Below are 20,884 nucleotides of genomic sequence, written 5' to 3'. Positions count from 1 at the left end.
TAGTTCGCGCGGTGTCCGTCAGATGTTGAGTATCGCTGTGTTTCCCTCAAATTTAAAATATTCCGCGGTGCACAGTTTGGGAACCGCGGTTTTATGTAATAAGCATTTAATTCTAGAATTATTTTCATTATCTTTCACATTGTATACAGTTAAAAAGTTATTTAAAAGGTATTTTTAAAATTCTTTATGGACATTCCAGAAGGTCCACCAATTATAATTTTTCCTACTGATAATTATATTCGATTAATGAGTTTGCGCATTGCACTTGCAGGACGAATTAATCGCATTAATCGAGGCCAGCCTGTATTAATGGATGACTGTATGGTGGCTTTTTTCTTTTCATCGTAGATTTCTTTGTAGCAAACAAGCATATCATTCATCCCTCTGTTAACTTTTAAGAATCGTTTGCTATCTTCTCAAATCTTGCCATTGCTGATGCAATTTCACGAAATGCCATTGCCATCTCTCTGGTGATGAAGCGTCTCGACTCCTCATTTGGTTCATCTTGAGCTTCGTCAGCATTTTCTTCTTTCACTATCGCTGCCTGCAAGTCAATAAGTTCTTTGTTAGATAATTCCTTCTCTTCTTCCTCTATTAACTCCTCCACGTCTTTGGCATCAACCTCCGACTGAAGTAGCTCTGCAACCTTTACAATCTTATCTGTAACCTCTTCATATAATTCGTCTTTTTCAAATCCTTCAAAGCCTTTTACGTGCCGTGTGCATATTTTCTTCCATGCGCCATTTAAACAACTTTTAGTAATTTCCACACAGGCCTTATTAATATTTAAGATGGCATGGTAAATATCATGAAATTTCCAAAAGTCTCTTAACATAAAATTTTTCACATCGTCTACTGCAGACAATGTCTGAGCAAATGTTGTGCGTAAATAATATGCTTTTAAATTAGAAATAACACCCTGATCCACAGGTTGGATGAGTGAAGCCATGTTTGGCGGTAGAAATAAGACTCTCGCATTTGAATTGAAAGGCACTGGCAGCTTCACCGCATACTTTAACGTTGTGGAAACCAGCACGATGCTTGAACACATTAAACCACCGCGAACTTGGGTTGGGGTTTGCCGTACTTATCCTTAATATCTTGATAAATACTTCTTGCTTTTGCTTGAATGGTCATTAGACTCAGGGCTTCTGAAGCTGATTTTCGATCCATATTATTAACAGCTGTCCATCTTCGATATAGTACCTGAATGCTGTTTTGTGATCACTGTTGATCTTAAGTGCGTTGATCCTTTGATATGTTCTTTTATACGTGCACTGTCCTTTAAAGTAGTATTCACTGTTGAAGCAGCGAGACTTAATTCTCTTGCAATAATGACAAACTTTGTCCTGCTTTGTACTTCTTAATCATTATCATCTTCATTTCTAAATCAATTTTCTTTGGTTTCCCAGCACTTGCACTTTCCATTGGTCCCTTTCCTTTCACCATTGTAATAAGTAAATAGGAATGAAGAGAAGATTCTGAAAATTTATGTTTTTTATATGATTGAAGATTTCATTGAAGGGGAACACATTTCACCATAATAGCATAAAAACCCACACAATTGCATTTATTATCGCAAATGCAATAAAATCGAGTTTACTACCCATTTATAATTAGATGCACTAACAAAAAAAGTCCAATAAACCAAAAAATGCAAATTGTTTTTTTTTGTTTTATGGTCATGATGCCAGAAACATGCCTTAGAAAAATATCACAAAGGCATTCAAAATTGATTCTTTAATGGAAACACATGATAATGATGAAAGGGTAGTGCATTTTCCATTATAAATATGACTGTTTAGAAAGAAAAATAGCTTAGGAATATAGTAAAATTTTCAACTTCCAAGGACTTGAACACATTATAAAAAAAAAATGTGTTATTGGGTTCACATTATGATATTTTCACGATACCTCCATTTATTCCTGCAGGATGCAAAATACGTTTCCCTGATTTTTTTAAGTTTTCACCGGCCAGCAAAAACTTACGTAAAGTCGAGTATTACATAAGTCTGGGAGTTCCTGTATCCCCCCCCCCAGCTCTTTTACATCTGCATTGTCAGATGTGATGGAGAGCTCCTTCCTGGGTAGTAGTAGTAGTGGCATGTGATGCAAGAAAGCAAGTGCATGAGCTTATGCAGCATCAGCCAAAAAAAAAAAAAAAAAAAAAAAATTTACAAAACAATTCCCTCTAAATGTTTGTCCAGTTCCTCCTTAAATTTATTTAACCTATCAACTTCCACAACGACAGATGGAAGTTTGTTCCAGCAATTAACCACCTGCTGGCTAAAGGCAAATTTGATAACCTTCTGGCAAAATGCCAGAAGGTTATCAAATTGTAGCAGGGTGCTTAATGATTTTGTAATAACTGAGAACAAAGTGGAGGAAAAATTGTTGAAGTTAAACATAAGAAAGGCGCCTGGGGTGGATGGGATCTATCCAGTTATATTAAAGGCGGCGGGAAAGGAAGTAAGCAAACCCTTAGCCATAATTATGAGAGTATCCTTGGACTCAGGGAGGTCCCCACAGACTGGAGATGTGCAAATGTATCACCAATTCACAAAGAGGGATCGAAGGGTGATGCTAGCAGGGAAAAGGAGGTGATTTTCCCTCTGTATAAGGCAATGGTCAGGCCACGCCTTGAGTACTGCATACAAGTCTGCAGGCCTCATTTTAGGAAGGATGTAGATTTGCTTGAGTGTGTACAGAGAATGGCAACAAGATTGGTGAGGGGAACGAAGGGATCCTCTTACCAAGAGAGGCTTAAATTCTGCAAATTGCAGCAGCTGGAGACTAGGCACCTGCGAGGTGATCTGAATTGAGGTGTATAAGGCCTTGAATGGGTTGAATACGATGAATTCTGATGGGATTCTTCCACTTGTTCAGATTACAAACCTAAGGGGGCATAAATTCAAAGGTAGGAAGGACAGATGTAGAATAGATGTGCGGAAATTTGCCTTTAGCCAGCGGGTGGTTAATTGCTGGAACAAACTTCCATCTATCGTTGTGGAAGTTGATAGGTTAAATAAATTTAAGGAGGAACTGGACAAACTTTTAAAGGGAATGGACGTGTGAAATTTTTATTTATTTATATTTTTTTGGCTGATACTACATAAGCACCTACACTTGCTTCCTTGCATTACATGCCTCTATTATTAATGTCAACATATACAATAATATCTCCTTTTGTGGCCTTAAAAGATATCTGTTCTACAACGTCATTAACGTTTGCCCCTGACAGACATACCCTGGTCCTATTCCAACTATCCTTTTTGCTCAATATATTTTCCATTTGCCTGACAGTATCCACCGGCAACAGCTAGCTAGCTCCTGTGGGACGAGCACATTCTGCCGTGGGGGTTACAGCTGTGTTGCCTAATGATCAAGTGGAAGTTCTAGCATTATTGTGAGCAGCTGAGAGCTTGGTGGTCTCTTCCCCCTCCCTCTGTTTAAATCCTACCAAGCATCCACCCTGTACTTCAAGCTCTTATAGAGGCCCATAAAAACACTATATTAGTTGGCAACTAATATACTCACGCTCTTTACATTCAAGCACACACAAAGACATCCCCCTTGGCAATACCATATCTTGTTCCAGCTAGATTTGCAAACATTTAACAAGCCATACACTTCATGACACTGTGATTCGGAGGACAAGTGCCCCATTTCTTCCCAGAGCCACGGCACTCCCTCTAGCTTGAGCCCTTTGCTTTGTTGCTCTGGTCTGTGGCATGATTTTCATTTAAAATCAATATAATAAAAAATACAGTCGTGGCTATATATAATGAACCCCCCATGGGAATAAGAAAAACAGTCATTATATCGGATAAACTATCGATCGGATGTTATATTGATCATTGATAAATCAGCTACAAAACAAGTAAAAGTTTGAACATTCAATGTAATTCTACTAGCACAATGTAGTATAATCTTATTTATAATATATACTACAGTATTAAAGAAGCAAATTATGATTGTAAATTTTGCATTGATTGTAGAGTGCTTTAAGGTTACAATTAAATTATAAATTTCACTACATAGCTACATACCTATCAAGACCTAACACGAGAATTATAAAGGTGTGCGATGGCAGTTATTTCACTTTTGCAGTTAGGCTGCATTTGAAAAAAATTGATGTACATGTTCTAATCCTTGATGAGCATCTTTCACTGAAACTTCTTGTTTAACCACAGTAGGTTCCTCATCTTCATCACTACAAAATCCTGAAACATTCAATAACCGCATCCACTTCTGCATAATCTTTGAAGCTTAAGTTTTCCTGTAAGTTTAGATGATGATGATGATGCACGTGATGGAATATTTCATTCCCATTATCTGACTGTTCTTCACAGTTAATAGAGGTCTAAGAAGCATGCAAAGCTTCACACATTGCATCATTCAATGTGGTAAATCCAGCATGTTTGAAGCAGTTGGCAATCATTTTTTTCTCAACCTCATCCCATTCCGAAACACACAAATATATTTCCTGCAGGATGTTTCTACTGTCTCCTCAGCAGAAATCTTAATCTAGATTTTATTACTGCCACCGAGGCAGTCCATACTGCTATGGCTGATCAAACAGCCCACATATGACTTCTTTCACTTCTGGAGCAAACAAGCTCTCCCTTATATAAACTATCAGCATCTGCATGCTACATACAAATCACAATTTGTAGATCATTGCATCCTATATACAGATGGCTCAAAAACTGAATCTCAAGTGGAAGCAGCAGTTTATTCTTCAGACCTCACATTGGCCCAAAGACTTCCAAAAGAATCTAGTATTTATACTGCAGGACTGCAAGCCATTATGTTAGCACTAAATCAAATCGAATTTTCAAGCTCTCAAAACAGCATCATTTTCATGGACTCCCTTAGCTCTATGATAGCTATAGAAAATGTCAGTTCTAATAAACACCCACTCCAGCAACAAATCCACTACTGAGTATCTAAGCTTCTTGAACGTGGTTATAACAATAGAATTTGCTGGATTCCAAGTCATGTTGGAATATATGGCGGTGAACAAGCAGCAATATTTCTGCACCCGAATATATTCCTTTCTCAGACTGCAAACAAGTTATTTATCACAGTGGGATACAGCACTGGCAACAGTAACGGCAGGTCCTAACCAATAACAAATTGCATCAAATTAAACGTTTACTCCAACCATGAAAATCCAGCATACAACAAAACAGACATGACGAAACGATACTTGCAAGGTTAAGAATGTGACGCGTGCATTTCAGTCATTTTCATCTTTTGCAGCAGAGTGCCGAAACTGCTTTAAAGAGTTAATAACCAGGCATCACTCCCTCACTCTCAAAATCATATTAGAAGAAAGGAAAAATATAACAGATGTTTTTCAGCTCCTCAAGGAAATAAACTTCTATAACCAAATATGAAATCAAATGTTATTCCTGTATTAATAGATGTGTGGAAGTTTGCCTTTAGCCATCGAATAGTTGATCGCTGGAACAGACTTCGATCTGTTGTTGTGAAAGTTAATAGCTTAAATAAATTTAAGGCTGAACTAGGCAAACATTTGGAGTGACTGGATGGGTGAAATGGGAAGGGTTTTTTTTTTTTTTTTTTTCTGATGCTGCATAAGCTTGCTTTCTTGCATTATATGTCTCAACTAATGCTAATAACTTAAGCTATACACACTTCTTGACCCTTGGAAATTATTTCCAGCTAAATAAAATCACAAACAGAACTGCCGTATAAAATCTTCAAGGCACATTTTAGCCACAGTAGCTCTTGTGCCAAAAGCTCATAAATCAATCAATCTCTGTTTCATTCTTAATTATTTTACTAGGGGGCTTTGCTTGCCCACACCCGTACATGCTTTTCTACATAAGACACACCTGTTGAAATGCACTGATTGATATCTAATCAGGAAATGACCTATATAATTATTTACCTGTGCATTTTGTAGTGTGTGTGTGTGTGTGTGTGTGTGGCATTCTCAAGGTTGAATAACTATCAATATGGAAATATTTACTTGCATTTACATAGATCACTTAGGAAAAAGCCTTTTGCTTTGGGTTCCATAATGCATGAAGAATATTGTTGCATTTGAAAGATCAGGACTAAAATATTTAACAGAAATATTTACAAATATGCAAAAAACATTACAATGGAACATAAAATATTAGACAGTGAAGCACGTGCATGAGGTTGGTGAACATTATGGAAGCAGTTGTCAATAATTAATTGCATTTGTGTTGTAATTGCTTCTCCCTCTTCTCCTATTGGCTCGAATTAATATCACTAGGGAGAAAACTTTTTTTAATGCATAGAAAGATATAATAGTAATCATGTTTTTATTATATTCATGTGAGAGTTCGTTTCTCCAGTTAAAGATTAAATGTAATAGTTGCTTTGAGTGAAATTAAGGAGGAAAAAATAAATAAATAAATACTTAGAAAACAATTTGTGTAATTGGTATTTCATATAACTTGAATTTGACTTACTTCGCTCCAAATAGTTACACCATAGAGTTGTAAATTTGACCCTGATCCAGCTGATGAATGAAGTCTCATCACAACATTTAAGTCATTTTACTCTTGCTCCATGTTGAAAGAATTTTCTACCAGATCGAGGGGATTCTTCTGTGCTGAGCTTAAGACAGATATAATGGAATCTCTAGATGAAATCAAATGATCAACTTAAAATGAATGCCAGAGGGAAGCATTTTCTGATGCAGTGGATGTCCCAAAAGCAAAGCAATTTCATTCATAGAAGAGCTCTGGAGGATTTTGAACTGGGCTTACGGCATGGGAATAGAGGGTTTTGTAGATCACAAAGAAAGCAAAGTAGAATGCAGTGATATGATTCAAAAGCCTCAAATGATGGATCCTCCTAGTTCCTTTCAAAGGAGCATAGTCTAATATTTAAAAGAGGATTGGATGCTCTTGTGGCCCTTACCTGTAACAGAGAAAGATTAAACAAATACTAATAAGTTTTTTAAGAATATCACGAATGCAGGTTCTTGTAAGTCACCTTCCCACAAAGATCTTCAGACGTACCCCATATCTCTAATCCATCCTCCCATATCACAACCATGCTCATTTTATTTTGAATATTATCATTGCTGATACGTTAATTGTTTTTTTTTTTTTTTATTCAATTTTTTACTTACTGTACATATAAAAGATATTCATGGTGTATATATATTTATTTTTGTTATTATGTGTTAATTATTATTGATAATGAAAATTTACCTCAATTTCCATAACAAATGTACACTTAAATGCCTTTTCTCCATGATGCTTTGGTCTTTGGGTTTTTGTGGTTTTGGTATTTGAGGCAATTTCCAAAAACGTATCCTTTCCAAATATTTTTGAAAGGACAAATATTTCCAAATATGCTGTATTTTTCATTACTTTGTGGTCCATTTCCCTCAGCATGAATTGTTGAGGAGGCTTCCATCCTGCAATGGGTTGATAATGGCTGCACTTTACTTTTTTTTTTCTGTACTAAAAATCAGTTTAAACTGTTTTTTTGTAAGGGGGTTAGAGTGCAGTGTAAAATGTTTGTACTGTGTTACTACAATTAATAGCTATGAAGCCATTAGTTGTAGTAATATATATAGTAATGAGTATGGCTATGAAGGGAAACAGGAGAGCAATATCATTTTTTAAAATGGTTTTGGAGAGATTTTTGAAAATAATTAAGGATTATTTTCTAGAAAATAATTTATTTCAGAAGAATAATTTTCCCAAGTCCTGTAGGAACCTTACTTTTTCCTGATAGCATTTTTTCTCCTATGTTAGAAGCAGATAACTGATTCCACTAAATCATTATGAGCAGATAGTTTTTCATTTTCTGTTCCATCCTTGTCTGTTGAATAGTACCCCTTTCCCTACCAAAAATTTTTCCCTTCAAATCAGTTCATCAAATTTCTTTATCTTTATGTATCCACTGTAATGTACTTATTGCTCACAGGTCATCATTTCCTCGGTCAGAATCAGATTATAATTTTATAGTAAAAAAAAAAAAAAAAATTTATTTTATAGTAATGGGTGACTAATTCATCACAAGTAAATACTTTTTTATGCTGCATCAGACATTCAAGAATAATGAACTCAGATATGGTTGCCATCACCAAAACCACTTCAGAACTCAGTAATATGCATTTTCACTATGTTCTCTTGCTAATTTTGATTACAAAATATTTCTAAAATTCCACTCTATATATCACAGGTTTATAATTTAAGAATGAATTACTTTCCTTAATGGAAATATAAATATATTTGTAGTAATATTATGGCCTATTCAGCAATCCTTGTGAATTTTCTTAGTTTTGTATTATTTATGTTGCGTTATGTGATTACTGTTATTTTGTAGTGTGTAATAATGATGCTAATTAGCTTTTAAATTTTTTCACTTAAGAAATATATTATTATAATTCATATTTTAATGTTTTTGTCTAGCATATGTTGTCTTGGTGGCTTCTGTAATTTTTATGTAATCCCTCCCTTCCCATTTTAGTATAGTATTTTGCTAGCCATAATTAATAGATATCATGCTTACGTGCACACACACACACACACACACACACCATTGCTAAAAGGACTACACTGCTATTTGAACTCTCCCCTGGGATTTTGGAAATTGAACACTGCTATCCATTGTTAGAAATTGGTATAAAGTCAACTGCATTCAGAGTAGAGGAAGGCAGGTCAACAAAATATGTTAGTTGGGTCAAGTGAATGAGCTTAATGACTTCCAACAGCCATTATAGAATGTCATTGTAGTAATCAGTCTGTTCATTCCACTTCAGCAATAGTGAACTCCCAGATTAGTGCTTTCCAAACTTTTTTTGATGCTTACACAGTGTACACATGCCAAAAATAATTTGGTATCCCACCCTTTTTGTTCCTTATCTCTAAGCACAGACTTAACCAAGACCATCAGAAATAGGCTAATATCAATTATTAGTTACTGCAGTGAAGAACATGCCCAAAGCTCACTGACTGCTGTGTATGAAACACGTGAAGAAATAATATAATAAAATTTGTAATGTATTAATTGATGATTACATTGATATAGATATTAAACTCTTAACATGTTATGCCTTGTGCATTTAGTTATTTTTAAATATATATATATATATATATATATATATATTGAAAGGAAATTAGACTGAAAACAGTTCTAATATGATGGCAAAATTTGCCAATGGCCTTTTGCACATTTAGTAGCACCCACTTTGGTAAGCTCTACCCTACATCAGTAGTGGCCAATGCAATCATCAAATGGAAGGAAACATTGTGCTGCTACAGCTGGGAAATGTTTGAGTGGACTGCAGAAACTGGAGGATGCTCAGAAGAGTCAACCTCATCAAATACTGTTAGCCAGGTGTTGAAAGAGCCAAAAATTACCCTCACAAGAATTATATCTCGGGATCTGCACAGCATTGGATTTTATGCAAGATCTGCACCATACAAACCAAAGGTCACCATGCAACGTACAGCATTGACTTGCATGGGACACAATTTATCATAATTGATCCATGGAATGGTAGAAAGCTGTGTTGCGGAGTAATGATGAGTCATGGTATACATGACTTTCCAGTCTGGTGGCTGTGTTTAGGTCTGTCAGATGCACAGAGAACATTATTTATCATAGTGTGTCATCACAAATGGGAATTTTTACAGAGTTGCTGGGGTTGCTCCTCATGGTTTGTGCTTGGACCACTGGATGTCTTTCTAGAATAATGAATGCCATAGTATGTTAGCATTCAGATAATTCCTTCCCCCCACACTGTGGAAGCAGTATGTAGAGGCCCCTTTCTGTTTCAGCTGCAAAATGCACTTTGTCATATTTAAGCCTGCAGTGGGTTCAAGGAGCACCTTGAACTGTCCTGAGGGTTCAAGGGGTGCTTGAAAACCTTAAACTTACTTACACATATGAAGAAAATTTTAAAGGGAAGCACCAATTTAGAAGATGTGGGCCTGCAGTGCTGCACTGACTTGCCCAGTGTCTGATGTTAACCCCCCACTGCCCACCTCTGTGATGAAGTGAAATCATTGGCTTTGGAACAGTTCAGCACATCCTCAATTGGCACTGAATTGATTGCTGTATTGAAGGGGAATGAACCAAACGGACCACCTTCCTCTTTGAGGAAGAGGAAAAAATTAGTTCTATGAGTTTGGAGTTTGACAGTGAATGGATGTTGACTGGTTGAGGCACGTGTTTGGACTAGTTTAAAAGAGAGCAGTAGAATTATAGATGCTAAATCCGGGATCGGGCTGTCCTGAGGGTTCAAGGGGCACCTGAAAGCCTGAAACTATACACATATGAAGAAAATTTTAAAGCAGAACACCAAATTTCAATTGGCACCTGGGTGCCACATACCCTAGGAATACCCCTGGCCAATTCAGAAAAACAATGCCATTGGGAAATATCTATAGAAAAAGCATGCAACAGAAATGAACAATATTTCAAAGTATGGTGGATTTGTACAGAATTGATAGCTGTTCAGAAGAAATGTAATGCCAAGCATGAAAAAGAAAACCCAGTTTATTTTTGATGTAGTGGAAGCAATATTTGTTATTTGCTTATGCCAAGAAAGATTAGAATATGGAATAATTCTAATAGTGATATGTGATCTTATCTAGATATTTGAGTGGTGTTGAATGGGTGCAGGTTTTTTTTTTTTTTTTTTGGAAATAAGACTGTTTTAGGATGAAAACTATGGACACGATTCCTTGTTAGGTAAAGTAGTTCATTAATATACAAGAAGAAAATAGTGGAAAGGAAAGAGGGCAGGAGCAAAAGCTGAACCTTGGGGAACACCAGCATTAGTTGAGAAGTTAGAGAGCCATCAACCATTATCTATAGTGAATGGTCAGAGAGAAAACTGACCACTCAATTTTCAAAAAAACAGACAGTACTCCATAAGATGAGAGTTTGTTTGGAAGACTTTTACACCAAGCATGATAAAAAAAAGTCTTGGAAAAGTCAAAACCAATTGTTTGAGTTCTACCAAACTTTCCCACAGGATTGGTCCACTGGTGAGTAACATAACCCAGTACATCACTAATGAATTTACACTGACAGAATCATATACGTAATCTTTGATCAATTTCTCCATTACTTTGGAAAGAATATACAAGTGCAATGGGGTGATAACTGGAAGGGAGAGTTTTGTCATCCCTTTTTTAGGAACTGCCTAGATGAAAGCACTTTTCCATGCAGAACTTAAAACACAAGTGAAACAAGACACGGAAAGGATCAAGTTCAGGAGCACAGGTTTTAAGAGTAAGTGGAGAGATGTCATCAGGATCTGGAGCTTTCTTGGCATAAAGATTGTTCAGACTTCTTGTAATATCCTTTCTTTTGTCAGAAGAACATGGGGGACATTTGAGTGAATTGTTTGGTATGGCAGGAGGTGATTTTAAATATTTTTTTAGCAGCATGGTGTGCAGATATATCAAGAATTGGAAACTGGTGAAATAATGAGCAATCAAACCTGTTTGGAGTGTAATCTGCTTTTAATTTCTTAAAGAATTGCAAATTATTCTCAGACCTGGTAAATTATGGTACCATAATTAGAAAAGAAAAGTGTAATGCTAATAAGTCAGCTTTATCTTTAGCTGAAGATTCAATTGTGCCATCAGATTGTAATAACAGAAATGGAATTATATATGGACAGAGATTTTGGCTAATATAAGGAGGCTCAACTATCATTTGAACAAAAATCATGCTTTTTACTCTTTGCCTGTTCAAAATGAACTTTGGAATTGATTAATAATTGATCAACTATTGTGAGCTTTAAGCAGAAAATAAAGCTTGAAATTTGGATATGATCTACTTGCACAATAAGCTACATTCTTAATTTGAACAGTTTTAGCATTTATTTGATAAATAAAAATGAAATAAAGGTCAAGATTTTAGGGAATAATGAGGAATGAAGCAGTTCATCCCTGCAAGATTAATTTTACTGACACAATCTTAGCAAATATTAGGATCAGAAGACTTAAAACTGTAATCGAACCAAATGCCATATGACCTGAGACTAAGAACAGCTGTGAAAGAAGGGCTATATTCGTGTAAAGACCATCATCAAGTTTTGATCTGAGGCCACCCAAGAGTGCACTGACATTACCTGTGCCATTGGTGAGGAAAAGGTTGAGTGTTGGGTGCGTGGTTAGAGTTGTCTGATATTTTGATAGGTAAATTAACAAGTTATGCATGATTATTATTAAATGCAAAAGTCTCAGCATCTTGATCAGTTGGGTACATGTAACTAGATGATCAAAGCCAGCTGTAGTTGTGAACCTTAATTATTAGGTGTGTGTGTGTGTGTGTGTGTGTGTGTGTGTGTGTGTGTGTGTGTGTGTGTGTGTGTGTGTGTGTGTGTGTGTGTGTGTGTGTGTGTGTGTGTGACATGCTTTCATTGTATGTGTAATATATGCTCCTTAAAATTATATGCTCCTTATATGCATATAAAATTATATATGCTCCTTAAAATTAAATAGTTTCATTATTTAATCTTTCCTTTTAGCATTGTCCATGTGTTCTACGAGCAGTTTCTTACCATGTGGCCAGATACTGTGAGAAGTCTAAGTTTCTCAGTTGTAGCAATTTTTATAGTCACCTTTTTATTACTTGGTTTAGACTTATATTCTGCAGCCATTGTTGTTATAACCATTGCTATGATAATCATCAATTTAATGGGGCTGATGTTCTGGTGGAATATATCATTAAATGCTGTCTCACTAGTAAACCTTGTAGTGGTAAGTAATGTCTAATTTATTTTTTTATTTGTTCATTCATTGAACATGTTATTGCAGTTCAAATATCAAGTGACCAAGAAAGTTGATGATGATGAAGTTTTTTTCAATGTTTGTATTTTGACAAAAATCATGTGGAAGCCATTGTAGATGGTGATTATCCAACAATATACTCTGAAAGTACAAGTGATACTGGATCAGGTGATGCCTAGCAAGCATGTGTAGTTCAATAAAATAGTGAAAAGTACAAAAAAAAAAAAAAAAATGGTTGCTCTAATTACAGTTACTTGAGCATGATTACTTTCACTATAAACTGTGAGCACAAATATTACACAAGCAGCTCATAAAATATGCACTTCATTCAGAGATGATAAAGTGAGTGAATGCAACCCAAAAATTATTCAAAAAACTTAAATCAGGCGATGAGTCACTTGATACACATTGGGAGAGACAACCAACTGCCATCAATGACTACAAACCGAATGCTGCATTTGGTTAAATTTGATTGAAGCCAAACACTGTGCACATAAATTTGCTTGTCATGCTGGAATACTTGCAGAAAGATTCAGTATGAGTGATGAAACCATTTGTTTGCATTTTTATCAACTGGGAAAGATGTAAAAATTGAGCAAATGGGTTCTTCCATAACCTCACAGCTAATGACAGACTCCAGATATTATCAATTTGCTTGTCACTGCTCTCATATCGCAATAATGAAACCGTATTCAGACCATTTGTTGACATGTGATGAGAAATATCTTATATGTAGCAACACCAAACAATGACATCATGGTTATTGTCCTGTGAGCTTGTGCCTAACTTACTGAAGCCCCACTTCCATTTGATTAGAATATGGTTGGTACTATCTATTATGAGCTTCTTTATCCCTGGCCAAATGATCATAGCAGACATCTAGCTCAGCACAACTGTAGCAGTTTCATGATATATTACTTCAAAAACAGTCTCACAGAGCAGGACAAGTGACTCTGATCAGGCTCCATAGCATTGGTCATGAAATTCTTTGTCACCTTCCATATTAACCAGACAAATGCCATCTGATTATTGCCTCTTATTTTCACTACATAATTATGTGCAACTGATAATTTTGAAACTAAGAGGCATTAGAAATTGAGTCGAATAATGTTTTTTCTCCTAAAAATTGGGGGTTTTATAGAAGCAGTATTTATTGAACTTGAATCCCATTTGGATAAGGTTATGATTGTGTTGTTGATTTATTTTTTCAAATAAAATGTTTTTGTTAATTTTTTTTTTTTACATATTTTTTAACCTTATCCAAAAACAAAACTTTTTTTGGTCATCCAATGATAACCAAGATTATAAATAATACAGTTGGAAATCAATTATGGGAATTTAATTGATTGGGAAATTGATTCCAGTTCCAGTACAGCCAGCTCAATCCAGTCCAATTCATTGCCCCAGTTCAGATAAAAATATGGTATAAGTTAAAATTAACTGCTCTTTTTTTTTTTTTTTTTTTTTTATTTAATGTCTGAAACAGTTCACACATACTTTTTAGGGCGCCTCCGTAGCCAGGTGGGCAGGAGCAGCAGTGTGTAGCACACGCTTCTTGATCAGGCCAGGGTTCGAGCCCGTGACCACCAAATACGGAGGATGCGGAAAGGTCAGGGAATGACCACAGCATATCCCCAGAGCAATATGGCCTTAGTTGCTAATGCTCCTAAAAAAATCCAAATAACAATAACATATTTTTTGATACAAATGGATTCTGTTTGATTCAAAGCCACATTGTAATGAAGGGCAGTGGCCTAGCTGATGCTGCACCAAATCAGCCATTCCCCTGAACAACCATTGCCTATCAATCCCTTATACAGACTACAAGCAAATAATCTGCACCACACTGTTCCCAATGTCAAGATGCTTGGCATGGGCAAACTACAAACAAACTAAACCAGACTAAGCTTGTAATCAAGCAGTGACAGTCCAGTCAGTATAGGGTTAAAAAAGAGGAATATGTTCTTGCTCAGCTCTGTGTAGGACATAGTCATCTTGTGCATTGTTTTCTGCTGAAGGCAGATGACCCTTCTATGTGCCAGTACCACAACACACCATTCTTATAGTTTTTCACATAATAGATTGTTTTCATTTTATTAATTCAATGTTTACATTTTACTCCTCAAAGAAATCTTAGCAAACCCTATACACTTAAGTCAGATTTTATCTGACTTAAGTGTATATCTTAAGCAGATTTTATTAAATGTCATATATATACTATATATAAAATCAGATTTTACCTGATTTTATAAATAGTATGTGTGACATTTTAAAATTTCTGTAATCTATTAATTTGTGTACTTGTATTTAAGCAAATCAAGTTATATTACTTTACAAATTACAATTTTATTCATTACTTTAATTGTATTGCATTCTGACCTGGTAACCTATTTATAGATGTCCAAGATTGGGCATCTAGACTTGATGAATTATGAGTTGATAATGTGCCTAAGTTGATGATATGCCTGAGAGAAGGGGATCACGTAACCATCCACCTTTCTCACTGATCCCCCATGAACTTCTCCGTGGATTACAGTTTCCATGCCACTATCATAGCCAAGGCAACTTGTAGTTATGACATATAAGATCAGTGCACTTAGTAGCAAACTAAGATGGGCTGAGTGACATATAAAGATTGAGACTGTGCCCTACCATGTAATTATGCAGTTTTTTAAATACAATGGTAGTAATTAAATTTTATAAAAATAGTATCTTTGAAGTGGGATAATTGCAATATAGCATTCAGCTAAGTTAATGAAAAAAAAGTTAGTTTAATATGATTAATCATTGCTTTAGTAAAGAGATTTTGCCTGTGTATTGTTTCGTATCTTAGCAAGTAAAGCAGATAATTCTTGGTACTTCCCTACCACATACAGAGCTCCATTCACTGATTCCTTGTAGATTGATAAAAGGTTTCCTTTAGTTTGGTAATTAGCATTAGCAGAGGCATATGATGCAAGAAACAGTCTGTTGCAGCAGCAACAAAAAAAACTTCCCATTTCACTCATCCATTCGGTCAAAACGTTTGTCCAGTTCTTCCTTGAATTTATTTAAGCTATCAACTTCCACAACAACAGACGCAAGTTTGTTCCAGCAATCAACTACCCTCTGGCTAAAGGGAAATTTCCACACATCTATTTTACAACTGTCTTTCCTCAATTTGAGTTTATGTCCCCTCAGGTTCATAATCTGAGCAAGAGGAAGAGTCCCATCAGCATTGAGCTTGCTGAAACCATTCAATGCCTTATTAGCATTAGTAGAGGCATACGATGCAAGAAAGTAAGCTTATGCAGCATCAGCCAAAAAAAAAAAGCACAAAAAAACCCCTCCCATTTCACCTCTCCATTCTTTCCAAATGCCTGTTCAGATCAACCTTAAATTTATTTAGGCTATCAGCTTCTACAACAAAAGATGGCTGTCTGTTCCAACAATCAACCACCCGCTGGCTAAAGGCAAATTTCCGCACATCTATTCTACAACTGTCTTTCCTCAATTTGAAATTATGCCCCTACAGGTTCTTAATCTGATCAAGAGGAAGATTCCCATCAGCATTCAGCTTACTCAACGCATTCAAGGCCTTATACACCTCGACCAGATCACCTTGCAGGTGCCTACTCTCCAGGCACTGCAATTTCCAGAACGTAAGCCTTTCTGGGTAAGAGCACCCCCTTTTGTTCCCCTCACCAATCTTGTTGCCCTTCTTTCTGCTCATTCTAGCAACTCTACATCCTTCCTAAAATGAGGCCACAAGACCTGTACACAGTACTCTAGGTGTGGTTTGACCATTGCCTTGTACAACAGGATAATCACCTCCTTGTCCCTGCTAGAAAAGTTAGCATTAGCATTAGTAGAGGCATTTGATGCAAGAAAGCAAGCTTATGCAGCATCAGCCAAAAAAAAAAAAAAAAAAAAAACCACTTCCACTTCACTCCTCTGTTCGTTCAAAATACCTGTCCAGCTGCGCCTTAAACTTATTTAGGCTATCAACCTCCACCACAAGGGATGGAAGTCTGTTCCACCAACCAACCACCCGCTGGCTAAAGGCAAATTTCTGCACGTCTATCCTACATCTGTCTTTCCTCAATTTGAATTTATGCCCTCTCAGGTGATTTTTCTGAGCTAGAGGAAGAATCCCATCAGCATTGAGCATGCTTAAACCTTTCAAGGCTTTATACACCTCTATCAGATCACCTCGCTGGTGCCTAGTCTCCAGACACTGTAATTTGCAAAACTTAAGCCTTTCTTCATAAGAGCACCCCTTTGTTCCATTCACTAATCTTGTTGCCCTTCTCTGTACTCATTCCAGCAGCTCTACATCCTTCTTGAAATGAGGCCTCCAGACCTGTATACAGTACTCTAGGTGTGGCCTGACCATCGCCTTATACAATGGAATAATCACCTCCTTATCCCTGCTGGAAAAATTCCTGTATATCATTGACAATACTCCATGAGCTACTCTTGCAGCCCGTCTGCACTGCTCAGAGAACTTCATATCTGCCTGCACAACCACCCCCAAGTCCCTTTCATTCTCTAACACTGTCAGTGTTGTACCACAGAGTTGATACGTTGCTCTGGGGTTGCTGTTTCCCATGTGTAGTACTTTACATTTGTCAATGTTAAACTTCATTTGCCACCTCTCAGCCCATCTGCTCAACCTTTCCAGATCCTGTTGCAGCAGCATAGTGTCAGTAGTGTCCTTGACAACCCTGCCAACCTTTGTATCGTCTGCAAACTTGGACATTAAGCCCGATAAGTTCCTATATATCATTGACAAGACTCCATGACCAGCCCTTGCAGACCATCTGCACTGCTCAGTGAACTTCATATTTGACTGCACAATGACACCTCAGGTTTTTTTCACTTTCCACTTCCCTGACTGTAGTACCAAACAGTTATGTTTCTCTTGGGTTATTGCTACCCATATGCAGTACTTTGCATTTTTCAATGCTAAACTTCAGTTGCCACTCCTCAGCCCATTTGTCCAACTTATCTGGATCCAGTTGGAGTAGCATACTGTCTTTACTGTAGTTAACAACCCTGCCAACCTTTGTATCATCTGCCAACTTGGACATCCTGATATACCTTCATCAATATCATTGATGAATACACAAAATAGCAATGGGCCCAGTACCGAACCCTGGAAAACTCCACTAATAACATTTGTCCACAAAGAGCAGTGTCCATAGATTTGCACTCTCTTTCATCTTCCACTCAACCATCCCTTTATCCATTGTAGCAACTTACCCTTAATACCATACCTCTCCAGTTTATACAGCAGTCTTCCATGTTCAACAGTATCAAAAGCTTTCCTGAAATCCAAGTATATGATATCAAAATTATTTTTCTCACTCAGTTCCTTTGTGACCACATCATAGTATCAAATCAAATTGGTCAGACAAGACCTCCCTTTAACAAACCCATGCTGTGTCTTAACTATTACTGCAGTCTTGTCTAGATGATCCTGCAATGCTTCTTTAACCAGTGACTCCATTATTTTCCCCCGAACACAAGTTAAACTAATAGATCTATATTTACTTGTGTCACCTTTTGAACCCCCTTCGTGAATTGGTTATACATTTGCATATCTCTAGTCCATGAAGACCTCCCCTGAATCCAAGGATGCTCTCATAATTATGGCTAAGGCTTTGCTTACTTCCTTTGCTGCCTCCTTGGGAGATAAGTTAGGGTTATAAACTGAAATTGAAATTTTATTTAAATTAAAAGAAATCATGACTCAGACCAGAGCAGCAAAACAAAAGGCTCAAGCTAATGGAAGTGCTGTGGCTCAGAGGAGAACTGAGGGGGGCAGTTGCCTTCTGAATCACAGCCTTCTAAAATGCACAGGTTGCATGATGTTTGTGGAGCATTCAGGTATGGGACATGATATTGCCATGGGGGATCTCTTTGTGTGTGTGTGTGTGCGTGTGTGCACGTGCGCTGCAAGGAGTGTATTGAAATCAGGCAACAACTCAGCGTTCTTATGGGCCTATATGAGAGCTTGAAGGACAGGGTGGATGCCCTCGAAGGAACTAAATTGAGGGGCCCATCAAGCTCTCAGCTGCCCACATCAACACCAGAGCTTGCACTTGGTCGTCACGCAACGCAGTGGCAACCCCCAAGGCAGAATGCGCTGGTCCCAAAGGAACTAGTAGTTGTTGGTGACTCTATTGTCAGGGAAACGGGGAACATGCTTTGTAAAAAAGGATAGGTGGAACAGGACCAGGGTATGTCTGCCAGGGGCAAAGGTTGATGACGTTGTAGAGCAGATATCATCTTTTAAGGGCACAAAAGGTGATATAGTTGTACACGTTGGCACTAATGATATCAAGAGTAGGAGACCGGCAGAATTGCTTAACAAGTACAGGTCACTGTTGAACAAAAGCCGTGAAATAGGGTTGAATTTGAAAGTGTCTGCAATTCTGCCCAGACACGATAGGAGGGAGTGTATGATGACAGCCTTGTCGATCAATTCGGCCCTGGAAAGATTGTGCAAGGCTCAAGGGGTAGAATTTTTTTCAGCCTGGACTGTACTTGTTAACAGGAGAGATTGCTTCTACAGGGATGGGATACACTTAAATAGAAAGGGTGCAAGAATATTTGCTGATGCTATCGAGGCAGTGTTAGGTGGGTCGGAAAACTGCTAGCTTGGGGGTAGACAAAGACAAATAGATTAACAGTAGCCACTGGCAGAGGTGAAAGAGATTCTTGCACTGCTTCTATTGGAATGAGCAGAAGCCTGAAAAACAAGATGCAGGATATTTCAGAGACTGCCGGGAATCACTGCGGTACAAGTAAACACATGGGTTGTGTTAGGGTAGCTAAGAATAGAAATAGGTGCATGTATACTTGCGTGTACACCAATGCTAGGAGTTTAGTAAATAAATTTGATGAATTTGAGGTATTGCTCAAAACATCAAAGGCAGATATTGTTGGGATATCAGAGACATGGTGTCACACAGATATAAGGAATGCAGAACTGGAATTTGGGGAGTATAACGTCTAGAGAAAGGATAGACTGGATAGGCAGGGAGGAGGGGTTATGCTATTAGTGAAGAAATACATAAAATCCAAGGAAGTGAAGCAAGTGGACATCGCTGGACAGTGCAGTGTCGAGTCAGTTTGGTGTGACATAAGCATTGGGAGATCAAAATTGAGAGTAGGAGTGTGCTATAGGCCTAATGGCTCTGATGAGTATAATAAGGAACTGTACAGGGAAATAGAGTGGGCCAGTAAATCAGAGCGTCTTATAATGGGAGATTTTAATTTCCCAGATATTGACTGGAATTTGGGGGCTGGTCACTCACACACTAGCAAGGCTTTTGTGGATTTATTGGATGATTGTTTTCTACATTAGCATGTTCGGGAGGCAACTAGAGGGAGGAATACTCTCGATTTGATCATCAGCAGTGATTCTTCATGCATTAAGACTCTGCAGATAAATGAACCACTAGGTGGCACTGATCACAGTGTGCTGAAGTGGGATTTACTCAAACAGGTAACTACCATTAGGGGTAAAGGGAAGGGTTATTGCTTTCGTAAAGGCGACTACGATGAACTGAGACAGTATTTAAATTCTTTACAGTGGGACCAACTGATGATGTTACCAACAGCAAATGCAAAATGGGAAGCATTCAAAGAACTTATCTTGGAAGCTACTAGGCTTTACATACCAACTAAGAAATATTGTTCAAGGTTTAGGCCTAAATGGATGTCAGATGAACTGATGAGGCATATGGCAGAGAAGAAACATGCATGGGATACATACAAATTAATACATGACATAGAAGCCTATGATAGATACAAGTTGATCTGTAACCAAGTTACAAAGGAGGTTAGGCAGGCGAAGGCAGATTACGAGAAATCTTTGGCAAGGGATGCAAAGAAAAACAGCAAAGAGTTCTTTACTTATGTAAACTCTAGAAGGAAGGGGATGAATCAGATTGGTCCACTTGATATCGATGGGTCAACTGTTGATGATCCTGCTCAGGTAGCTAACAAACTAAATGAATATTTTGCATTGACATTCACACACGGGGAGTTATTTAGCGAGGGGAAAGCCAGAGGTGTATTCAACTCTAGCAGTAAGTTAGAGAATCTTGTAATAACTG

The 20,884-nt window shown here is 37.3% G+C and overlaps 1 protein-coding gene across 3 annotated transcripts in view; it reads left to right on the top strand.

Annotated features, from left to right (window-relative positions):
- LOC150084420 (NPC intracellular cholesterol transporter 1-like) overlaps positions 1 to 20,884 on the top strand; it is a 466,919-nt gene that overhangs the window by 363,478 nt on the left and 82,557 nt on the right. For all 3 annotated transcript variants that reach the window (XM_090376058.1, XM_090376057.1, XM_090376056.1), the window contains one exon: positions 12,515 to 12,746. In XM_090376058.1, the coding sequence (XP_090232184.1) occupies positions 12,515 to 12,746 (232 nt within the window). The remainder of the gene's footprint in view (positions 1 to 12,514; positions 12,747 to 20,884) is intronic.

The sequence above is a fragment of the Mastigoproctus giganteus genome, chromosome 6 (assembly GCF_048544385.1).
Source record: "Mastigoproctus giganteus isolate SK-2022 chromosome 6, ASM4854438v1, whole genome shotgun sequence".
Lineage (NCBI taxonomy): Eukaryota > Metazoa > Arthropoda > Arachnida > Uropygi > Thelyphonidae > Mastigoproctus > Mastigoproctus giganteus.
Note: the sequence above shows the minus strand (reverse complement) of the source record. Positions and strands in the feature narration are given on the sequence as shown.